At 54.3% G+C, this 22,599-nt stretch overlaps 7 protein-coding genes across 7 annotated transcripts; 4 read left to right on the forward strand and 3 right to left on the reverse strand.

Moving 5' to 3' along the window:
- Nucleotides 1-480: 480 nt before the first annotated feature.
- Nucleotides 481-3,147, reverse strand: BDZ99DRAFT_520121 (uncharacterized protein; the record flags this gene model as incomplete). Its single annotated transcript, XM_033725493.1, has 5 exons — nt 481-2,197; nt 2,249-2,681; nt 2,739-2,779; nt 2,841-2,961; nt 3,111-3,147. 5 exons carry the CDS (start codon nt 3,145-3,147, stop codon nt 481-483), a joined length of 2,349 nt encoding a protein of 782 aa, XP_033576993.1.
- Nucleotides 3,148-8,153: 5,006 nt separating this feature from the next.
- Nucleotides 8,154-10,521, reverse strand: BDZ99DRAFT_462644 (putative ATP dependent RNA helicase). The gene is made up of 5 exons (XM_033719896.1): nt 10,065-10,521; nt 9,196-9,606; nt 8,777-9,137; nt 8,466-8,723; nt 8,154-8,408 (listed from the first exon to the last, which is right to left on the reverse strand). Exons 1-5 carry the CDS (start codon nt 10,285-10,287, stop codon nt 8,360-8,362), a joined length of 1,302 nt encoding a protein of 433 aa, XP_033576994.1. The 5' UTR covers nt 10,288-10,521; the 3' UTR covers nt 8,154-8,359.
- A 177-nt stretch (nt 10,522-10,698) lies between these two features.
- On the forward strand, nt 10,699-11,283 carry BDZ99DRAFT_387768 (Rpr2-domain-containing protein; the record flags this gene model as incomplete). Its single annotated transcript, XM_033715541.1, has 1 exon — nt 10,699-11,283. One exon carries the CDS (start codon nt 10,699-10,701, stop codon nt 11,281-11,283), a length of 585 nt encoding a protein of 194 aa, XP_033576995.1.
- Nucleotides 11,284-12,079: 796 nt separating this feature from the next.
- On the reverse strand, nt 12,080-14,204 carry BDZ99DRAFT_462645 (uncharacterized protein). Its single transcript, XM_033719897.1, has 2 exons — nt 13,413-14,204; nt 12,080-12,887 (listed from the first exon to the last, which is right to left on the reverse strand). The coding sequence occupies exons 1-2, from the start codon at nt 14,007-14,009 to the stop codon at nt 12,297-12,299; spliced, it is 1,188 nt and encodes a 395-aa protein (XP_033576996.1). The 5' UTR covers nt 14,010-14,204; the 3' UTR covers nt 12,080-12,296.
- A 1,277-nt stretch (nt 14,205-15,481) lies between these two features.
- Nucleotides 15,482-16,544, forward strand: BDZ99DRAFT_462646 (uncharacterized protein). The gene is made up of 2 exons (XM_033719898.1): nt 15,482-15,520; nt 15,578-16,544. Exon 2 carries the CDS (start codon nt 15,937-15,939, stop codon nt 16,429-16,431), a length of 495 nt encoding a protein of 164 aa, XP_033576997.1. The 5' UTR covers nt 15,482-15,520; nt 15,578-15,936; the 3' UTR covers nt 16,432-16,544.
- Nucleotides 16,545-17,005: 461 nt separating this feature from the next.
- BDZ99DRAFT_520126 (uncharacterized protein) lies at nt 17,006-17,515 on the forward strand (the record flags this gene model as incomplete). The annotated part of the gene is made up of 1 exon (XM_033725494.1): nt 17,006-17,515. The coding sequence occupies one exon, from the start codon at nt 17,006-17,008 to the stop codon at nt 17,513-17,515; it is 510 nt and encodes a 169-aa protein (XP_033576998.1).
- Nucleotides 17,516-20,549: 3,034 nt separating this feature from the next.
- On the forward strand, nt 20,550-22,509 carry BDZ99DRAFT_462647 (uncharacterized protein). Its single transcript, XM_033719899.1, has 10 exons — nt 20,550-20,901; nt 20,955-21,046; nt 21,102-21,373; nt 21,428-21,487; nt 21,539-21,592; nt 21,645-21,698; nt 21,840-21,887; nt 22,033-22,074; nt 22,127-22,368; nt 22,421-22,509. Exons 1-9 carry the CDS (start codon nt 20,722-20,724, stop codon nt 22,294-22,296), a joined length of 972 nt encoding a protein of 323 aa, XP_033576999.1. The 5' UTR covers nt 20,550-20,721; the 3' UTR covers nt 22,297-22,368; nt 22,421-22,509.
- The last annotated feature ends 90 nt before the right edge of the window (nt 22,510-22,599 follow it).

Consider the following 22,599-nt stretch of genomic DNA (forward strand, 5'->3'; position numbering starts at 1 on the left):
GAATTAGCGGGTGCCAGCTGTTTCAACGCGACGTCGCCGCTTAACGTCTGTCCTATGTACGACATGATTAGACCTAAAGAAAAAAGAGAAAAGCTTTCCTTAGTAAGGAGCGTGTGTGTACGTGCAAGGTATCCTCCGGTCGCCGCCTCTATTTCCCATCATTAAAATCTGCCCGGAGCCCGCCAGCGCTCCCTGCAGCCTCGTAAAATGTCCTGCCAGCTGCCGCCGACAGGCAAAAAAAGAGATAAAAGGGGCCGATCCCCGTTTACGATAACCGTCAAGAAGAGAAGGAGTGGATACAATCGATGCCGTCAACAGCAATGTAGACCGGGCCGGAGACGCTGCCGTAGCTGCGCCCCGTCCCGAGTTTCGCTCCCGTATATGGTTGGTTTCGTCAATATCGCTCGAATGGAAACGGTGTGCATGCAAACTTCCAAAATACTCCAAGTCGAATGCCGCCAAGCAAAAATTATCCCTCTTTTATCGGACGCCGATCGGAGGACGAGGTCCTAGACTGCTCTGACTGCTGTGCGCAGAGGGTTCGGAATCTAGTTGGGCACTCGCGCCGCTATCACCACTCTCCGCGCTAGCGCTCGCACTTCCAGTCAGACTGCGCACTTGGGGACCGACTTTGGGCGGGTAAAGGGTGCTCACCCCTGCTTGTTGCTCGACTTGTTGAGGAGCCACTGCATTGCCATGTCCCGGAGGATGTCGCGGCAACGGTTGCCTCATATTGGGCGGTGATGGCCGCCCATTCCCGTTGGGCATTCCGTTAGGCATCCCATTGGGATACGTGGGATACCCATTGGGAGGCGATGGTCGCCCTCCGGGTCGGGGACCAGGGCCAGGACTGAGAGGGTTGCCGGGCGATTGACTTATTCGCCGGTTCATCGGAGGGTATGCACCGTGGCTGCCATTTCCTTGCAACTCATCCAAGCGAGCTGCTGTGAGTGAGTTCGTCCTTGATTCTTGACCCATCGCCTGTCTGTCAACTGTGCCATACCGATTAGACGAATAGCCCATCAGAGCATTGTTCATTATAGAGTCGTGAAGACCCGGAACGTCTGCCATCATTCTAGCGCTGGTCCGGTTCTTGTTCATGCCAGCCCGACCAAAAGGATTTCCTCTTCGGGGTGGAGGACCACGGCCTTCAAATGTGTTTGGGTCCGGGTTCTTCCGAATTTGGCTGGCGCTGGGCACTTTTCGGTTTCTGCGAGAGGTGACACTCATCATGTCGAAGTTGTCCGGGTCAATGATAGGTGCAGCACGACCAGCCATCGGGTCAAAGAAATCGTCTTCGTCGTCATCTTCATCGAACCCGCCCATGTGTGATGGTGGAGGTCCTGGTCGACGAGGTCCCCTCCGCATGTTGTATTCTTGTTCTCTCAACTGAAGCTCCTTTTGGCGTAACATGAATTCCCTTTCGCGGAGGGTAAGATCGCCCGACGAAGAGGCCATGTTGTTGTCATACATGCCGTTGGGATCTACTCCAGTGGTGTCTGCCATGTTGTCATACAACATCAGATGACTGAACTCTTCCAGATCCCCGCCTTCGAGTGAAGGCCGTCGTTGCATTTGTGGATTTGGCGGACCGTACCCATTGCCATTCACTCTTGGAGGGTACCCATTCATAGGAGGACCACGACGAGCCATGCTTGGTGGAGGCCCTGTCATCGAAGGAGCGCGACTCCCCGGTCGAGGACCGCCACTCTTCATGCCATTCATTCCGTTCGCGCCAGGATGTCCTCGCGGCAGCGGTGCCGACGACATCCTAGGAGGTGGTGCTTGAGATGGAGGCCCAGGGGGTCCGGGAGTCGAGGATAGAGATGGACCGACAGGTCGGGTCCGGTTCACGGTGTTGACATGGTGGATCATGGCGTATAATGTCTCGATACGGGGGACCGAGACGTTATACTCCTTGGCAAGCTTCAATGGAGCTCCCAGGAACGATTCAATCTCCATAGGGCGTCTGCCCTCGAAATCCTGGTACATGATAGTGTTGCTATCCGCTGGCCGAATCATTGCCTCAATCGTCTTCTCCTCGAAGTCGGCAGGGAAGCTGCATTCGAGGGCCGTAGCCAGCGTCAATAGCTCGTCAATGACTCCGGTAACCATCGCCCTTCCACCAACTTTTTCGAGGATTTCTGCGTGAATGGGAGTTTCGAACAGAACACTTGCAGGATGGAAGGCGATCGGACTAGAAATAAGGTTAGCAACAGTCCATAAGCTGTGCTCACTAATGACTTACCCAATCATCCGTTCGAATTGCTGCTGGCGAATGTTCGGTGACACCACGCAGTCGACCTGGCCCGAACTCAAAGTCATGGCAAGGGCTTCCGCCATGTCGGACTGTATCGATACGGGAATCGATGGGTTCTTGTTGGCAGGTCCAACCCAGATTTCGGTGGCACCCTTATGCTCGAACTCGCTAGCACCTAGCTGTGAAACCTCCGCTCCCGAGACCAGGGACAGCACCACGTTGGTGGGATATCTCTGCTCCAGGTACGATTCCACGCCGAGATTAGCCGTCGTGTTCATCAGGATGCAGGTGTGCTGGGGCGCGACGACAGACTCGATGATGTTGGCAATGTCGTAGACGTCGGGGAGAGCCTTGATGCAGAGGAGGACGTAGTCGAAAGGGGCTTTCGAGAGTTGAGCAGCATCTTCGGGTGTTTTGACGACTATCACGAAAATATGTTAGTGGAGGAGCTCAAGGTTCTGCATTGGAGGCGCCATACCTGCGTGTGGTTTGAACCGCTCATTACCAAACATTGCAGACCTGCCGAGGAACTTGAATCAGCATGCTATTCCGAGGATTGTCTCAGACAGGTGTCACTGACTTGAATGTTATCCCGTACTGAGCCACGCTCTCGTAGCCGCTCTTCCAGACGAGCGTGACATCGCAGGCGTTTGTTGCTTGGAGGCGCCATGACAAGAAGGCAGAGACGGAGTTGCCGCCGACTATGGCAATTGTTAGCTGGGGCGAGGCAGGATCGTCCATGAGGAAGTGAGGAAGAAGAGAGCTGTGGCTAGCCCGAGAACGCGTATGTGGCGCTGGGAGAGCCAGTGGAGCGACTGGGAGAGAAAAGGCACGAGGACAGGCAACGCACCTGAAAGAATCCGGAGTCTTGGGGGAGCGGGAGCCATGGCTAATGTGGGAGCTCCCAGCGGTGAGAGGGGCTTGGGGCGTAGGTGGTTTGGACGGAGCCAAAAGTTGGCGTGCAGGCAGGCGCTGCCAGATGGAGGGTGACGGGGGCACGATTGGAGCAGACGTAATTATTGATTAAGATAAAGGCTGAGAACGAGCGTGCGGCGGGCGTCGAAGCTCAGGCTGGCGCCGACATGTATTCCGGCGATAAAAGAGAGGCGGTTCGGTGTTGGCGGGCGGCAGAGAGCTGGTCAACGGGCGCGAGAGTCGCCGGGCTTGGAGGCGGAAACTGCTACGAGAGGCGCGACGAAGGGGCCGGGGGCGGAAGGCGCAAGCACACGAGGACAGCCGACGCGACAGGAAAGCGAGTGGCGGCCGCGGCGTCGAGACTTGGGAGGAGGGCGTGGGACGAGGAATTAAGGGCTGGCGGTGGAGAGGGAGAGGACCAGGAGGGAGGTCGGGCGAAGAGCGCAGCAGCTGGCAGCGGTGCTATCTAAAAGCTTGATCTGCTCTGCCTATGCGGGCCTGCTCGCTGCGCTGTAGCTAGCACGGCCTTTTCCACCATCCACGCCTCGCTAGGCACGGCACGGCAATAGGGAGCATTCGAGGACGCACGAATATCACTATCAATCGCCGCTGCTCTCGCGCGCAGTCGCCGTGCACGCCACATTCACGCCGCCCGTCCCTGCCTCTGATCCTCCGCGATCGATGGCTTTGGAGCATCTGTTCTGTGGTGTTTGTCTGGGCACTCGCGCTCACCGCGGCCGTCTGCGCTACGGTAGTGGGAGCAGCTCATCAGGCCTATCTCCAGCCCGGCCCTGTAAGATTGCCGTACGGATACAGCTACGAGCAGGGCACCGCTCCAGCGACATCCGGGCTGCCGCCGAACCCTGCTTCTTGCGTGGCCACTCGGCCGGCCCATGGACGAGCTCTGCTCTGTCTAGATGCGTGTCGCCCGAGCGCACGCTGTCCGATGCACTGGTCTGCAAGCGCTGCCCTCGTCAGGAGATGTCTGGAGCTGCCTCCGAGGACTGCAGAAGAGAAGCACGCCGCGACGACTCCCCGCCGGCACGGCACATAGCGTCGAGGTCTGCGTTCGTCGCGACTGAGGTTTCGGGCAGTTCGTACCCTTCGTACATCCATGTACCGGGAGGCTACAGTGAATGGGACAGGAGCTGGGGCGCGTTCTCGACGTGCAGACGCTGCCTGACGGTGCCGGTTCGAATTGGCTCTCGTCCCATCCAGCACCCATCGCCAAGCACATGGCCACGGCGGCTGTCATTTGCTGGCCGGGACAAGCTCAACGCCCACTCATCATCAACGCTGGGCCCGAGCGCCTCGAATATCAACATCCCAGCGCCAGCCACGGTACCTGTGCGGGCGTGCGACCGGCCTCTGCTACCGGCCTCCGCCCTGGAGACGCCGCCTGGGCAACGGCCCTTGGGCGGAACTGCTCACGGCGCTGCTTGCGGGAGAGCCCTCACGGCGGTGCCCAGGGCGGGCTACTCTTGCAATGCCTTTTAACGTTAAACGACGCCCGCAGAGCGCGCCTGTCTGACGCTGGCGTACCCGCGCCGCTGGACGGTCCTGTGGGGCTGCCCCTTTTCCTCAAATCTCAACCCACACCACCAAACCACCCGTCGTCCGCGTTGCTCCGCCGATGACGAGGGCTCCCCCGGTACGGACAGCAGAGTCGCGTGTGCGCAGCCTGCGCCTGCTCCATGCACTTTCTGGCGGATCCGCGAGGCGCACTGCAGGGACGCGGCGAGGGCGAGGCGGAAGAAGCCTCATGTCGTCCATAAGAGTAGACGGCCGTTCAGCGCCACGTCTCTGGCGAGCCAGCTTGGGCAGAGTCGATCGACATTTGGGCCCTGGCCCGGCGTGGATCCGGACCCTGGGCGTGGATTTTATGGATGGAAATCTCTGCTGCCCGGCCCCAACATCAGTGCCAAGCCCGATATCAGGCCTGCAGGTCGCGATCACCGTTCAGGATGCGAACATGCACAAGGCAGAGTCGCTGCTTGCTTGCTCTGGCAGCCTGCTCTTTCTGCGGGCCGACGCCTCTCTGGAGGGTCGGAGGATGCGGCCACTGTTTCAAGATGGGAGCCTCACAGTCATTATGCGCAGCAATCCTTCAGTTGAGACAGGGCCGGTTGGAAGCATTGCACAAGGCATCGAACCTGGCGAGTCAAAATAAAGACGCGGTGGCAACACGACTGCTACCCGAGCCGCTAGCTCCATCGTCAGACAGGTTTTGGGAGTGATGGACGACGCTCGAGCTCCACCGCCTCTGTGGGAGCCCGTGAGGCTGCGCGCCACGCGACAACTGCCGGCGAGCATCCTTGGAATGCTCGTCGCGTGGAAACGCGCTCGCTCTTGGTGCTCTGGTGCACCATTCTTGCTGACGATGTGACGAGCCCGTTTCTGTGCCTCCAGCGGCGACCTCTCTGGGCTCCAGCGAGACTGTGCACGGCAATCCCCATTCTATGTATCTGCGCACATCTATACTAGAATTCATTCAATCGATATTTCGGACTCCGTCATGTCTGATATCCCTTTCTCCCTTTCTTCTATCGATAGCCCGGGCACCAGCCTAAAGCATACGAGCAGCGCTTAAGCTAGCCTAACTCGCGTATCTGGCTTCACCAAAATCCCCCCAGCCTCACGACTCCCATGCACGTCTGGCACCTCCCACACCGCCTGGAAACCCTGGGGATTCGCCGCCTGGCCACGTCGCCCACGTCCTGTCGATCATGAAGACACCCGTTGGACGAAGCTCCTCGAGAGGCTCACGGCCTCCCGTGGCTTGCAGCCCACCTTACCCCGTCCAGACTTCGTGACCCCAATTTATTGTAGTATCCCCATTTGACGCCTGACAGCTCTGACAGCGGTCAGAGGTCGATCGAAGCTTCTTACTCGCTGGGTCTAACGCTCCCCCACCCCCGTCTCCCCCCAAACCGGCGCCTCAGTCCTCTTCTAGGAAAACCTCCAAGGGAGGGCGCCACCGCCCCGTGCCGCAACCTCTGCGTTGGTCCGCGTTGGCGCGCACGGGTCCAACATGCTCCATTTCACGGCATTCGAGTTCGTGGCAGCGGCAACAGGCAACGAGACAGAGCCTCTTGGAGAAATCGTATGTTTCTGCATCCTCAGTGGCTACGCATGCCAATCTCCTCCTGCCGCTTCACAGCAACCATCCTCCTGAGCTTTGCGCGAACGCAGCGGAAATTTGTCCCAAAAACGTGAGACTACTCCAACCTCCAGTGAAGGGAGAAAGCATGCCAAACCCAGCACACCCTCAAACAAGCAGGTCCATACCCAGCTGTTGATGAAACACAGCCCTACCAGACCCATTTGCAAGCCACTCGATGGAAATTCCAGTTTCCCATGCCCATGTGCCATACCATTCCACATCGTCCGTATCGCAGTCGCGGATCAATTGCCTTCCGGGTAAATTACGAATTGCTGGATTCCCAGGGACCAACCCAGCACGAACATCACCCGTCCATCCATTTAACTAACCATTCGCCAGCCCGCCGGTGTCGCTATTTGCCCCAATTCCGGCGCCATCTCCTTTGCTTGGCAATTCTCCAGTCTCACTATTTGCCTCACCTAAACTCCAACACTTACTGTAACTTCCTTCGCCTCGAGATCTCCTCCGCCAGTGGCAACATGAAGTCGCCTCCCCCATCATTCGGCAAGCGACGATCCATGAACCGGCAGTGCAGCCCATCCACTATGCATACATGATCTATTTTTATTTTCCTAAGCTCCTAACTTCCTAACCCCATCCCGCAACATATCTCCGCCTCTACCCTATCCCATCCCTCAAGCGAGATTTGCCCATACTCCACTAGCAAACTATTTGCTGACAAGCCTCGCCGAGTCTAGAGTCGGGAGACATTAAAACTCAGTGCTCACCACATCTACAATACAATTATCACTAGCGGGCTATGGCACCACGCTAAACGTGTCAAGCCTTCTAGCCAAGTTTTCCTATCAAAACCCACCACGAATCGTACGGTACTCGGCTCGGGAGTCGGGGCGATCCTATCGCCGCACCCGCACTAATCCCAAGTTCGGCCAAGAAGGGGTCCAGAAAAACAGGCCAGCGGTGATTGCGGAGCAGCTTGAATGCGGACGGGGTGGGGGGGACGTGTACATATACGGATGTGACCGGCTGCACTGCATGCATCTGTCTGTCTGCGTCTCTGTCCTTGGGGGCGCTTTGGGGAGAAGCTCCGGACGTGTGGTGTTTTTGCAGCGCGCCTCCCTACCCTACCCTACCCTACCTACAACCACCGCGCTGAAATACACGAACGTAGTCTAACTAACTAAACCTTCTCAAGCGCACCTTTCTCACTCTCTTCGCTTTTTTGGGGGGCAGCAAAAACTCGAAAACGGATCACCAATCACTAATGGCAGCGTTGCAAGATGACAAATTGGGGTGGTTCCCCTCCTCCTAACTACTCGGCTTACAATCAGATAATTTAGGGTAACTACCTCGTCAATACAACGAATTTATTTCCAAAAATGCCTAATTAGCTGTGAAGAGGCTCTACTGTATCATGCGATTTTTTGCCGGCGAAAAACGGAGGCGTGTGTAGGCAACACCTTTCGAAGCTTCGAAAGTTATTAGGTCCACCCCAACCTCGCTTGTTGTTTCTGTGTAGGGAGGAGGGGCTTTTGGGGATATTGTTGTTTGCACTGCTGCACTACCTCCCTATCTACTCCATCGAGTTGACAGTCACGGCGTTGTCTGACTTACCTATTCAGTTGCATCCTTGCTCAATTTCTCCGATGCATCAGTAGCACAAGTTACAGAGCAAGATCACCAATCATTTAATACATGACAGCATTTGCAAGATGAGGAAAAAAGTCACATTGACGAGCTACCAACCCAGAAGCCCCACCAAACCCAGCAGCAGCAGTAGCTCAGTAGAAGGAAGCTTCCGTCCGCGCTGACTAACAACCGCAATAGAGAGTCGCAAGACGCCAAGTGAAGTTTCTTTTTCGGATTTTTTGTCCCGTCCCAGCTTTCAAAAAACCCCTGCTTCCTGCAGTTTTCCCTTTGATCTACCTTCGCCCACAAGAAACTCTCGGACAAAGGACCTTTGGGAATCAAACCACGCAAATTCAATCATTAGTCCCAGACCCGAAACAAGCATTGTAGAAACCTATGATTGGTGTGAGAGAGAGTGACTGTGAGCGAGCCTAGGTTCCCATGTAGGTGGATGGATCGACACCGCCCTCGGGGAACTCTCTAATAAAGGGTTGGTCAGCTTCAACTTCAGGTTCAATGTCCCAGGGGTCTACACACTCAAGAGAGACGGCAAAGCGTTTCTCGATGGACTTTAGGACGTCCTCGTCTTCGGCGGTAGCGACGAAGGAGATACTCAGGCCTTTGGTGCCGAAGCGACCAGCACGTCCGACACGATGCAGATACGAGTCCGAGTCATTCGGGAGATCGTAGTTGATAGCGAGATTGATCCGCTCAATGTCGATGCCACGACCGAAGACGTCGGTGGCGACGCAGATGCGCTTGTTGAACTCCTTGAATTCCTTGTAGCGCTTGATGCTGTTTGAAGGATTAGCTGACTGTACACCAATAATAAAAGGGGCAGTAGATACCGCTCTTCCTGGCTGACTCCAGAATGGACGGCGATGCTGGGGAAGTTGCACTCGCGGAGCAACTTGTCGAGCTCGGTGGCGCGAAGGGTGCTCTTAACGAAGATGATGACTTGATTAAACTCCAGGGTGTCGAGGAGGTCGTTCAGCTTCCGGTTCTTCTCGCCTTCACCCAACTTGATGTAGTATTGCTGAAGACCGTGGAGAGTGAGCTTCTCCTGATTGTCGATATAGATCTCAAGGGGGTTCTGCATGAACTTCTTGCAAATTGGGCGGATGTCCTCGGAGAGAGTAGCGCTGAACATCATCACCTGCTTCTGCTGAGGGGTCGCACGGAAGATTTCTTGAACATCACGGCGCATGTCTTTCGATGATGTTAGCATAGTCCATGAAACAACTCAAGAGGGATGGGGGAGGCGTACCGATCTGATCCAGCATCTTGTCACACTCATCGAGAACAAAGCGCTGGATGTTGCCCAGTCGCAACTTCTTCTCGCGGACGAGGGCGTTGAGGCGGCCCGGGGTAGCAACGATGATATGCGGGTGTTGGTCTTTATTCGCGAGCATGTCGATATCCTTCTGCATGGGAGTACCACCGTAGAATACGGCCGTCTTGACCTCGGGCATGTATTTGCTGAAGCGGGCGTACTCGTTCTTGATCTGGTAGGCCAACTCGCGGGTGTGGCACATGACGAGCACGGAGGTTTCTCCGGCTACCGGTTCGATCTGCTGTAGAGTCGCGAGGACGAAGACTGCGGTCTTGCCCAGGCCGGATTTGGCCTGGCAGACGACATCGGTTCCGAGGATGGCTTGAGGAATGCAAGCTTGCTGGACTGTATCGGAGAACCGAGAAAGTTAGACAATGTTCCAAGAATTGATAACAAGAAGCAATCGGGTGTCGCGTCCGTCCATCTAGAGTCTTTTCGAACGGACGCCGGTCCATAAAAATCCATGCAAATCAGATCCTCCTCAACATCTCAATATAACCATGATATCCTCCCGCAGCAAGTTGCACCATAGTGCAAGGCTGCACCCATGGCCCCGGAAGTCCTCCTCGTCACACTCTCAAGCTCGGGGTTGCACGAGAATGAGGGTTATCGACTCGACGTTCGATGAGCGAAAATGCTCAGGGCCAACGCTGCAGGCGAAATACAGCGTGGCACACCCCTCTATGGTGCTCTTGTGACTTCTCCGGGGCCTTTGTCGGGGTATTTACATTTATGGACCGGAGACTCGTTGCGTAGATGGACGGACGCGTCGGGGGGGATATTGGGGAATGGTTAGGACTGACCCTCCGAAGGATGTTCGAAACCGCAATCGGTGATCGCGCGCAGGAGCTCCGGCTTCAGGAGAAAATCGCGGAATCCAGTCGAGTGGATACCGACATAGCTGCCCTTTGCGTCGGCAGCGGTGTCAGCGACCTTGTCGCCGGTGGCGGCCGCACCGTTGGTGGGCAGATCGGTCTGTTGGAGTTCGTCGTCCGAATAGTCGATCAGATCTTCTTCGTGAGACATCTTGACGGTTCGGTCGAGTTGGATACGATCGCGAACGGGCTGCGCGCTGTGGCAGGCGTCGGAAGACCGAGCGTGAGGGGTTCAGTGAGCAGGCTGTGAGCAGGCCGGCGAGTGGTGCGCACAAAGCGGGGTCGACCGAGAAGCACGGTCTGCTAGCTAAAAGGTGGAAGAATCAGTGACTTGACGCACGAGAGCTCCGCAGTTGCTGGTGTTGGCGTTGATGACGGCGGTGTTCGAGGCGTGGAGAAGGGAAGCAGGACGCGAACAGAGATGAAGTTCAAAAGGCGGCCGCGATTGACGGCGCCAAGCTGCGCTAGCACTAGCGGCGCACGTGATGCGGCTGAGTCAACGCCCACCAAATGTCCACTGCTTCCTATTACGACACGTCGGAAAGGTCTACCTCCGATCGATATGGCCAAGGCAAAGGAGCCGAAAGGGCGCAAGAGTATTCCAAACAAGCATATTCACGCCCGCGTCTCATATCTCTACCAGGCAGCCTCGTACCTCTCGCTTCAGACTCCAGACAGCGGGCAGCACAAAGAGATCAAAGAAGGAATTCAGCCTCGAGGGGATACACCGAATGCCACCGCGTCATCAACCAAGATATTTTACGAGAGCGAGACAGATCATGAAGGACAAACTCAACATGCAACTCGAAAATCACCACAATCCGGACTAGCGCTATTCCTAGTATCCCAACTCCGATCTATCTCGCAGAAAAGCCAGGTCCGACTCTCGCATGATCTCAAACGCTCCCTCTGCAAATCCTGCAATGCCCTCCTTGTTCCTGGTCGCAACTCCACAACATCTATCGAGAACGCCAGCCGAAATGGGAAAAAGCCTTGGGCGGACATCCTGGTAATTGAGTGTCAAACTTGCGGATCCAAAAAGCGGTTTCCAGTGGGTAGCAAACGTCAAGCCAGGAAGTCGGGGCGATTGAACGTCATGTCAAGCACAAGGAACCCGGATGAGGCAATGCCAGTAGATGGAGCTTGAATCACCATTGAAGATGCTATGAGATCGATCTCCCAGCATGCTCGGCTTACTCGTCACCTCCTTATGGGAGGCAATCTCCGATTCGGTCACCTTAATTCACGGTCTGATCCTAAAAGCTTCGAACGTCGGAATCTCACGGTATTATCATCAATCTCAAATGCGCTCGGCATACCATAGATAGCCTAGGTGCCTTGGGAGTTTGCAAACCCCCTAAACTTAGCTCCTTCGCTTTAGGTTACGTTCCAGCCAACGTACTTGATCTGAATAACGTTGCTGATGCTCCAGCGTTCACAAGACTTGAAAGCGATTCCATTGCGATCACATCAGATAGCACATCGATTTGCTTATAGGGAGTGTGTTTCCTGCCTGCTATGCTATCCCATCGTACAATCGTCACCCAAATTTGTCAGTTTAGAGAAAAGTCATCCATCGATCCTGTCGCCGTCCCCAGTGCCTCGAATCCCTAGGTCGTGTACAAGAAAAGATGGCCCCATGCTAGGACTTCCAGCAAGGAAGTGAGAGAAATCCGACCCAGCCATAGCCAACGTAGGCTCATGCATAGTCTTGCTCATCATAACTCGTAATTCGTAATCGCAACCCAAAGAAACTCAAGCCAATAAGAGAAGTAAAGAAAGAAATTACTACTCCATACCGCATTCAAGCATCGCCTAGAAACTGTCCGAAGACCGATCTCGATCTCGCCTCCCACCCTTGCTTTTGCGCCGCCTCTCACTCCTCTTGTAATCACCGGACTCGAAATCGCTCGGGTAGCTGTCATAAGAACCGTCTTCGAGGTCACGATCCTTGCCCCTCCTGCTTCCATGGCGCTTCCGACTGCTGGCGCGGCTGCTCTGATCTCGGCGGTCTTTCGAACGTCCGCTCGACCTATTGTCCGTGCCGCTGACATCCCGGGATTCTTTTTTTCTAAACCACCGAACAAAGGAGATCAGTATACCGCCCCCGAAAAGAAAATTACAAACCAAACAATGTGTGCCACAACAAAGGAATATCACTCACTTCTCGTGCCGCTTCTCCAAAGTCGCGCCGCCGAGACCGCCGATGGCCATGCCTACAAGCGTGCTTAGCGTCCCGTGATGAACCTGATTGCCTGCAATGCCCCCAGCCAACGCACCTACAGCCCCTGCCGCTAACTTCTTGTCCTCCGAGTCAAGGTTGAGTCTATCCAACCTATCACGGACTTGGTCAGTCATGCGGCTACGGCTGCGTCCACTTCCCACAGACCTCGTTCTGTGAGAGTGGCCTCCGGAGCGCCTCTTGTGCCGATGCGATGATCGGCCACTGTCGTGGCGGCTGGGGACACCTGCGATGGTGAGTTGGTCCTCGTGGTGGTCTAGGGATGGCTGGGAAAATGATGGTTGGCGGTAGAACGGGGGCGGCGACGGATATTTGTTGCCCGGCGCAACAGAGGTCGGCTGTTGAGCAGCATATTCGGCCGGGTTATAGGGCGCATAGCCGGTGGGACTAGGTGCATATGTGGCAGATTGTGGAGGCGTGTAAGCTGCAGGTGTGTACTTTGCTGCAGATTGCGAAACGGAGCCAGGGCGCAATGCCGGGGAAGACGCATATGCAGGCGAGTATGAAGGCTGTGGGGCGTTAGAGTTGGACTGCTGTTGCAACCATGTTGCGAAAAGCGGCTCGAAAGAGGGATAGAGAGAAATATCAAGAGGAGACTTCGGAGGCGAAAAAGGATTCAGAGACGATGGACTTGATGGAATGGTGTTTAGGGGTGACCTGATCTGCGGAATCGATGCCATCTTCGGCGCCTTTTCTCTCGAGTGCAATATAGATGGTGTGCGAGTCAAGGGAGCAGAATAGGAAGAAGCAACTCCGACGGGATTACTGACAGTCGAGCTGCGAGAAATAGGCGTAGAGGAGAAGAGGGGATTTAACGGGGGAGGGAGGTTGCTGAAAGAAGAACTACGAGAAGTCGGACGCGTCCCGGAAGAGGTGCGTACACTCAGACTACCCAAGTGAAATGGGGTCGAGCTCTGAGAACCAGAACGTGCCCCAGGGGAACCGCGAGAAACATGATGCGCCCCAGGAGAAAAAGATGCAGGAAAGCTGGTGAAAAAATTCGGACTGGGAAGGCGAAGTAGAGGAGTATTTACCTGCGGGGGTGGGGGATAGTACTCGTTTCCTCCTGCCGGCGGTGGATAGTACTCGTTCCCTACCGCTGCTCCGGCAACTGCAGCAACTGGAACAGCCGGAGCGGCTGGAGGAGAAGGATAGTCGGCTGGATTGTACGGGCGAGGTGCATACTCTCCAGTCGGAGGCGGCGAAAAGTGCGCGTGCTGTTCTCCACGATCGGTTCGCCCCATCGTTTCCTCCTCTTCCTGAGCTATCTGGTCCTGTCGAGCTTGGCGCTTGTCCCTACTTCGACTAAGACTGCGACTGATGCTCCTGCTCCAGCGTCTACGGTGTCTGTGGCGTCCGTGTCTGCGGTCTTCGCGCTCGCTGTCTATGTCGCTATAGTCGGCAGAGCTGCGACGAGAATGACGATCTGGCGAGTTGGATTGCGTCCTGCTGGGCCGTCGTTGTCCGTCCTTGCTCCGATGCGCGTCTTCTCGCTTCTTGCGGCCTTTCTTGATGTCCTTCTTCTCCTGTGGGGTGAAATAGTGGCCGACTCCGGGGATGCTTTCGAAGGCCTTGTCGGGGATCCTCTGGGCGCCGTAGGCGATTGCCTTAAACGCCAGGTTCGCCGCCATGGTGGATTAGGGTTGATAAATCCGGTTCTGGTGTTGACGTAGGGCGGGGAGAACGACAGGGCGTCGTAGGCAGTGATTGGAGAAGAGGGGACTCGGCTAGCAAGGTTCAGTGGTCGGTGATTGGAGCAGCTCTGGAAAGAATAGAGAGATGCTAGATGTCGCTGTATTAGGGTTTGGCTAGGTAAGGCCTCGAGAGCAGTGAAGTTCGCCTCTGTAAATCGGGCCGTGCGGATAGTGGTCTTAAGAGAAGACATCCATAGCGCTATAGCGCTTGAGGTGGGCTCGTGAGCCGACTGACAACAAATCGCCGGGGCCAGTGGCGGCCCGGGCCTGGCGGTGATGTCATGGCTGTCGCGGTCACCTCACCGCCTCACTGCAAGCCAACTGCAAGAGCCGCATGCGCACACTTCTCACCATCGCCCGAATTAGCAGGGGAATCTTTGCAAACCGTCGCGCCGGCACTGCCCTCACTCGTCCAGCCCCGGCGGCCAGGTGGGATGACATCGTCGAGGGGAAAAGTATACATCTTCGGGCCGCAGACCATGCCCGACGGCGTCCGCGTGCTCACGATTCCGTCTGGACTTTCATACGAGCATTACTCGTACAAGGGGGTAACCTGAGCGGGCTGCTCGCCCTCCCTGTCAGTTTCAGGGGGCATTATAGTCGTACCCGCACTAATTTTCCTAGGATATTACTATAATGCCCCCCTGGAACTGACAGGGAGGGTGAGCAGCCCGCTCAGGTTACCCCCTTGTACGACGATACACCTATCTTCCGACTGCCCAGTGGAGGCTTGCCCTTGAATCTCGGATCTCGCAGCTTGCATCATGCTGGACCCTGGGCCTCCAGAGTCTAAACAATCAAGCGTCACATCATCGTCGGACCCGGGAAAGTGTTGAATGCCTTGTGCCTGTTTTGACAGTCAAGTCTCGCATCTTCCAATCAAACACAGGTTCAGTCTTGTCTATTGTAAGTGGTCTTACTGTTCATGTATGCTGCTCTCACATTCGCGTCTATGCCTTCTTAGATGAACAGTGGATATGTTTCCTTATTTTTATACAATCGATCTACCTCAAACAACAGAACTACATATATAGCCTCAGTGGCAAGCCCCTTCCAGGAAGTGGTCCTTTAGCACCATCGACAATGCCGTCAGTGTGGCGATCAATATACGTATGAAATTGCAAGCCTTGTGAATATCATGGGCCCTCAAATGTAGCGTAGACCTCGGAAGGCTCTGCTTCTCGACTCCCTCTTCATGACCTCTGCCTCAACATTCGCTTTCATCTTCAAGCTCATCACACAACACCAGGTAAGGCGAATATGCCTGAAGACACAAGAATGCCGTCCTTCGTCAGATAATCGATCTTCCGCCCTTACCGTCTGACAATCCAAACCGGGTCTTGACAGCCAACTCACTTCACGATATATTTCGGTTCACACTCTCTTTTCTACTATACGAAACTGTCGACCATCATAGGCCGCAGGTTTAGGTTCGATGGGCAACTAAAGGAAGTGTTGCGATAGCACGTTGGCGAGCGGTTTCAAATAGACTAATCCGGGGATAGAGCCTGGATCGCGACCACCAATTCCCAAGGCAACTCTGTCCATAGTCGTATCAGAGGCTTTAACACATTCTCTTCAACAGCACTAGCACCGCCGCGATTTTTAGGTCACCCACTGCAAGTCGCATTTTCCGATTCACTGCTTTCATCCTACCGGTGATGACAGTATACAATGCAGTCATCGTGAGTACATACACGTATGTTGCCAGCACATTGTGAATGGTGTATGTGTGAACTTTCACACACAAGGCCAGCAGGACTGCCGCATAAAGTTGAGCTGGAAAGAAATATTATTCCGTATCCTCCCTCAACCCTTCAGCATCTACTCCGCATCGCAACATACACAACCACTACCACATACCATGCGTACTACGAACTTTTCTGTCACCACTCCCTCAGGCATCAAGTATTTCGGGCCTGTGATCGCCGGATTCGCCCTCAGCTCTGGCAGCTGGGACGAGTTCTACCCGCTTTCTGTGGAGGGGTTCGATGAGTACAATGACGATGGTACTCTCGACATGAATAACTGCATCCATCTCACCATCCCGAATAATGCTGTCATCCACTCTGATCCACCAGTGGAAGATATGTGCGGAGAGATGTACTCCCTGCGAATATCCCCCGCATATGAAGACGGAGAGGCGATTGCTAAAATCACGTGGGGCCGCGTTGAGGTTCGCATAACGGCTGTGGGTTTCATCGACTTTGATGTAGTCCCAAACACCCAGAACACAAATCATGCAGCACAGGGGAACGCTAATGCCGTGGATCGTCTGGGAGAACAGCTTGGAGGGATGGATCTCCATGGAGTCAACAGCGATGTCAACGACCTCTTCGGTAGCATGAGCATGAAGTAAATGCTTTGTAAATTAGAACAGCTCTTGACAGCTCAGCGCTACCGCCTTAGCCAGTACGTGAACGTCTCTTCCCTGGCCATTCGACCAAGCTAGATTCATAGCGAAATGACAACTAATCTCAAGTTTGATTCCACAACTTAGTGCTAACGTATGCAGTGAAATGTAAGATAAGTGAATTAACAAGCGACGAATATTACGCATTCACTAACCCAACTTCCACTTGTGATACACTCACATTATTAAGCCCCTATATACACCTTAACATCGTTCAAAAGACACTAACCACCCCACTGTTACTGCAAGAGTCGCTCCCAAATATCAAGCACCATTTACAGCCACCAGGCATCGATTCCACAATGACTGCTGTCAAGATCACCACCGGTGGTGAAGACTACGCAGTCGTGGATGCCCATTTCGTTTACGTTTCCGAACCATGACAACTCTCGTACCCCTTGGTCTTCATGGGTCTTGTTGAGTATAGCTCCAACGGTTCATCAAACACGACGGCGCCGTTCACCTGACTATTCTCATTGATGCAGAATAGTTAACCGAGCCTGCTGCGATAGAGGACAGAATGCGATCTCTGTCGTCCCTGGTAGTCCCGACATCAAATCAAGGCAAAGCCACGGCCTCAATCACGTATAGACAGGGCTATATCAAGCTCGAGGTGATCGCGGAAGGTCCCATACGGGTAGTCTTCGGCCTAAGGAGTCGTGATTGGGACCCCTTCAAGAGAGCCGCGGACGCCGAGAAGCTCCACATGGAGCTGAATCGAGTTGACCTGAACATGATACCTGTATACGACATATCCTATGAGGTTAAGGAGCTCGAGCGGCAGCTTGGGCGGATGAACCTTGATCGAGTCAACCTAAAGATCACTGGTCTCACCGATATGCCGCATCCGCCATCTATCTCTGAAGATCGCCGCATCGTGATCCCACGAACCGAAACAGTTGCCATAGAACCTACAGAGAAGCTCACGTCTGAGCCTGTTGCTCAACTCGAGGAGCGGCTCAAGATTCTGGACACCTATAGTGTCAACGATGAGGTCCGCGATCTCATAGACAATATGAGGATAGAGTAGTTGTTGCTATGAGGAGCGGACCTGGTACACTTTCTAAGAACGGCGTTCTGACTCCTATGTTGAATCTATCATCGAGTAGTACGGATTGTCAGTCAAGCAGAGGGCATTAACTTCTCTGAAACAGCACATCGTAAGTTCCTTCGTACAAGACAAGATAGATTGCTCTCTTAACATCATCATTCCCGTGAAGCCTTTTCCACGAACGTGATACTCAACTTCGCAAATGCTATTCGTATATAGAGCCGCTGCTACTACCACACGGAAGCATGGACACTTGTATATGGCTTACTACTGCGTAGGAGAGATCTTCTCTCCTCACTCATTCCACAATATAATCACTTTCTATTCAATTGAGTTACTCCCGACTTGCAGTCCTTCGGTGCACTACAAGTCGCTGGGACTTGCTCTTTCGGAGACCGTCTTTCGGTAATTCTCAATATAACGTCCACTTCAAACCGCTATCCCGATCTCACGCTCTCCCAAAGACAACAGGGGTAATCTAAATGGTCGTCGACACTTCGTTGAAACCTTCCGCATTTCTTTGCATGTGAGCCTATTGCGACGCTAGCCCGACTATATCGAGCCAGCGACAGTATTAAATGTATCTTTTGGAATGATGACTGGCTTCGAGTTCTACATCTCTCCTGCTGCTCTTACAATTTCTCCGACGACTTCAAGAACTTGTAGATGCACCGAAGGACTACAAGTCGGGAGTAACTCAATTGAATAGAAAGTGATTATATTGTGGAATGAGTGAGGAGAGAAGGTCTCTCCTACGCAGTGGTAAGCCATATACAAGCGTCCATGCTTCCGTTATCTATGTTGTCTATAGATCAAGGGATTTGGTGAGTATTAAGTCACGTGTAACGCTAGTCTCATCGTGACTAGCGCGATGTCAGCGCGGCCCGAGACGTCCTCCCTACCTAAGTCTCGTCACCACCGACCATACAGAAGCCGGAGGGCATGCGGCCGATGTACAGCGCGGCCCGAACGTCTGTGAAACGTACAGGATCGGCAAGGATGCTATGTAAAGAGTCAATGTAAGTATCATCACTCTCTAATCCTCGTTTGCCTCTGTACTGCGAAAAGGGGTTAAACGTGGCAAGGTTTTTGAGGCGTATGAAGAAGAGCTCGGATCGGACTGTGAGAAGGCCATGTGGATATGAGCGCAGATAAGAGTTTGCTGACAGGTCGAAAGTCTGCCAACCTCTCCACACTGCTCCACTATGCTCGGGATATTGGAGACATTGTTCCGACCTTACCCATGCCTCCATGTGGACTGATTCACGTCCTGGTGGACGGAACACTCGGAGTAAGGAACAAAATGGCACTGCAGACATGACCTCGCAGCAGCAGTAGCTATCCCGTGCCTCACTGCCATGTCGCTTGCCCCCTTAGAGGCTAGATATGCATGCCATCAATATAAACTAAGGGAGGCCTCAGCGTAGGTGACGTCACACATCTCAGACATCGGATAGCTCACAGGCAATATCTTCATATCTATCACTTACTATTACCCTAGCATTCCAACCTCCTCTACATTTCAGCTTCTTCCGGGAACTTCTCCGGGTCGTCTTGTCGTCCTATCACCTTTGGGCCCAATCATACCCCGGCGAACCTTCGACCCGATTTTTCCATCATCCCGTACCGTGTGCAGGCTAATGCAGGTAGCACACCATCAGAGTTCTGTGAACTACGCGCTTACCACAGTAGCTGATGCAGTCGAGGTTCTTCTCGCTATATCTGCAAGTGCGTTACTGCGTATGTCGCAGTAGCGTCCCAGACCGGGCCTACTCGGAGGATTCATTGGCTGCAAAAGAGCGGCGATTTGTAAACGCATTGAGTATTAATAGCACCGTCGCTACATCATGGGGTTCTGGATGGCTCTGGCAGATAACGGCACCCACAAAGGCACGGTCAGTCCTGAGGCTTGTGATAGCGGTTGACGAACTATCTGCCCGTGGGAAACGGCGCTGAAGATGCGGAGCTTTCAGGTGGCGGGGAGTGCGATTTGGCTTTGGAACGAAGGTGTGACGGCTGGTGCACCACCTGCACCCAGTGGCAAAGGTGGCTTCACACTTTCTACAAAGGTCTGGCGGCAAGTTGGTCTCTCACGACGGTGCCTGGGCGGACTGATGTGGGTACAGACGGCCGCGTGCAGAGTCTTCAGATCGTACCACCGAACAGCCACCAGTAAACGGCATTGAAACACTTCAGCAGACCCCAGGCATGCGAAATAGGGATCTGGTGGACGAATCTCGTTTCAGGCCTTTCGAAATACCGACATTGACGAACCCAGGTGATGTCAGGCAGGCCCAATTGAGATCATCTTAAAATCTCGAGCGTCTGAAGGTGGCTCAGATGCCAATTGCGATCACGACTCCGCCGAAGGGTCTCCGTGGTGGTGGATACTGAGCACCAACTTCCCAAAGGGATGTTAGATGTGCAGCCCCCCAGTATTATTCTGAGACGACAGGGGTTTCTGTGCAACCATCCACAGCGTTGCCCAGCCGCGCTTAGGACATGCTCCCGCCCACTAGGAGCGAGCCTGCATGTGTTGATGATGGAGTACATTCCGGATGAGGGGTCTGGTAGACGCGGACGCCGCCATAGCCCTACAGCGCGACGTCTGGACAGCTACGAGCCTCTTTCCCTGCGCTATTTTGTGGGTCAATAGTGACACTGGTGGCAGGCGGAGGCCGGCGGCGGCGGGGAGGCAGGTCAGAAGTGAGGGGAACCACTGGCGCCGATCTGGCAACCGGGGTTGTTGTTGAGGGGTGGGATAGCTCGGCTGGTGGTGGACTCTGACCACCAGCCTTTCCGACCAATCGCCCACTCGTATTCAGGCCAGTTCGACCGCATTCGCATCATCGATGGCTGTAAAGAGCGGTTCACTAGCTGCTAAGATGGAGGCGACGCGTACATTAGTGCCGGCGTCTGCGACATGCCCAGCCTGCAACACGATCGCTGGTGGCTAGCACCACCAGCCCGCCGCGGCTCATGGTGGCCGTCAGGTGCTACATAACTCGCCTCTCGCCGCATTCCTATTTCCTTCTCTTCCAGCATCTCTGTCAATTCAAAAGTCACCAGTCTGTCACTGTTCTCTTTTGCTTTAGTTGACTGATACCTCGTTCATCGGTCTTCTATCCTTCGCTCAGCAGCTTCACCTGCGCATATACACCAAAACTTGAGCCATATCCACCACAATGCGGTCTACATTCGCTCTCCTCGCCCTCGCGGCTGGCGCCTTCGCGAGGCCGCAAGGCGTTACTACCGAAATTGCCCCTTCAGCAACCGCTCCAGCAGGCTGCTCGCCCACCTACCCTGGCACCTTCGAGATCACCGTCGTTAATGCCACCACATCCAAGAAGCGGGATCTTGTCCGAGTATGTATCAAACCACACCTTACGTCCCGTTCTCAGCGCTAATGGTATCACAGAGACAAAAGTCCGGCATCTTGAAGTTGTCTCTCGCTGGAGGTGTCCTACATGACCAGGCAGGCCGAACTGGTTACGTTGCGGCCAACTACCAGTAAGAACTCCTTGTCTTGCGCTATTAGAACCATGACCTGACACACTTTCTTCAGAATCCAGTTCGACGAACCGCCTCAGACTGGTGCTATCTATACGAGCGGCTTCTCGGTCTGTGGAAACGGATCGCTTGCCCTCGGTGGATCAGCCGTCTTCTACCAGTGCGACAGCGGCAGTTTCTTCAACCTCTACGATCGATCATGGGCTGCTCAGTGCACCCCCATCTACATCGTTGCTGAGGGCGGTGCTCCTGCTGCATCCCAGGCGTCTGACGGCCAGCCCGCTGGAAAAACTGCTATTACCGCGCCTGTGACACAATTGACAGACGGTATGAGATTGAGTCTCGAGTAACTTTGTGGTGCGAATACTAATAAATCCGAAGGTCAGCCAGGTGCATCCACATTGCTTCCTTCGCCGCCCGTCGTTACTCAACTCTCCGACGGTAGATTGAAACCCGACACATTGCTGCTGCGCATACTAATCAATTTCCCAGGGCAACCGGGTATTTCCTCTGCTCTTCCAGCCCCGGTCTCGCAACTCTCAGACGGTAGATTGAAATCCAAGGACTTTTGATGCTACGAATTCTGATAAACTTCCAGGTCAACCCCAGATCGTCAGCGCCGCACCTGTTTCCGTTTTGACAGATGGACAAAGTACGTATACATCGGCGAGATCCTTCAGTGCGGCTCGCGCCATCCTTAGTGCGTGAGCCGAGTGGCGACGTGCGCCAAAAGGAGTCCTCTTGCTCCAGGCTTTTCACGTGAATATTTGCTAATTGCAATGTTTTCTCTTAGTCCAAGCTCCTACAGGCGTCCCAGTTTCACAAGCTACAGATGGGCAGAGTACGTATAAACCCGCACCATTTTCCAGCGCCATTCAGGTCGTTCTTAAGCGCCGAATCGTGTTGCAAAGGTCTATGTCCGCCACAAGAACACGCGCTTGCTTCGGACTTTACATGGATGTCTGCTGACTGCAATGTTATCTTAGTCCAAGGCCCTACTGGCGCCCCAGTCTCACAAATATCGGACGGTAAGATAACATGCCAAACATGTTACAGCTTCAATATCTAACAAACAATCAGGTCAGCCGCAAGCTCCTACGGGCACTCCCGTCTCAGAAATTACAGATGGACAGAGTATGTACACCTGCGAGATTCCCCAACGCATACGCCGTATTCGGGCGCCGAGTCGCATGGTGCTTCAGATACAGTCTCGCGTTAAAGGATATCCTTGCCCCTGGATATTCGCATGAATTCCTGCTAATTGCAATGTTTGCTTTTAGTTCAAGCCCCTACTGGAGCACCTGTCTCTCAAATCTCAGATGGTAGTGGATCCCTCCACACACGTCACAGTCTCCATGTCTAACAAACTACCAGGCCAGCCTCAAGTCCTCACGACAAGCGCCCCAGTGATCACTGGCGCTGCAGTCTCGCAAAAAAGCGACGGACAACCCATTGCAACCGCCAACGGCACCGTAACTTTCACCGCCGCGCCGTCCCAGTTCACCGGCGCCGCTCCAGCAAGCCCAGCCTTCGGTATTGGCGCAATCGGAGCT

The sequence above is a fragment of the Mytilinidion resinicola genome (genome assembly GCF_010093595.1).
Source record: "Mytilinidion resinicola strain CBS 304.34 unplaced genomic scaffold BDZ99scaffold_9, whole genome shotgun sequence".
NCBI lineage: Eukaryota > Fungi > Ascomycota > Dothideomycetes > Mytilinidiales > Mytilinidiaceae > Mytilinidion > Mytilinidion resinicola.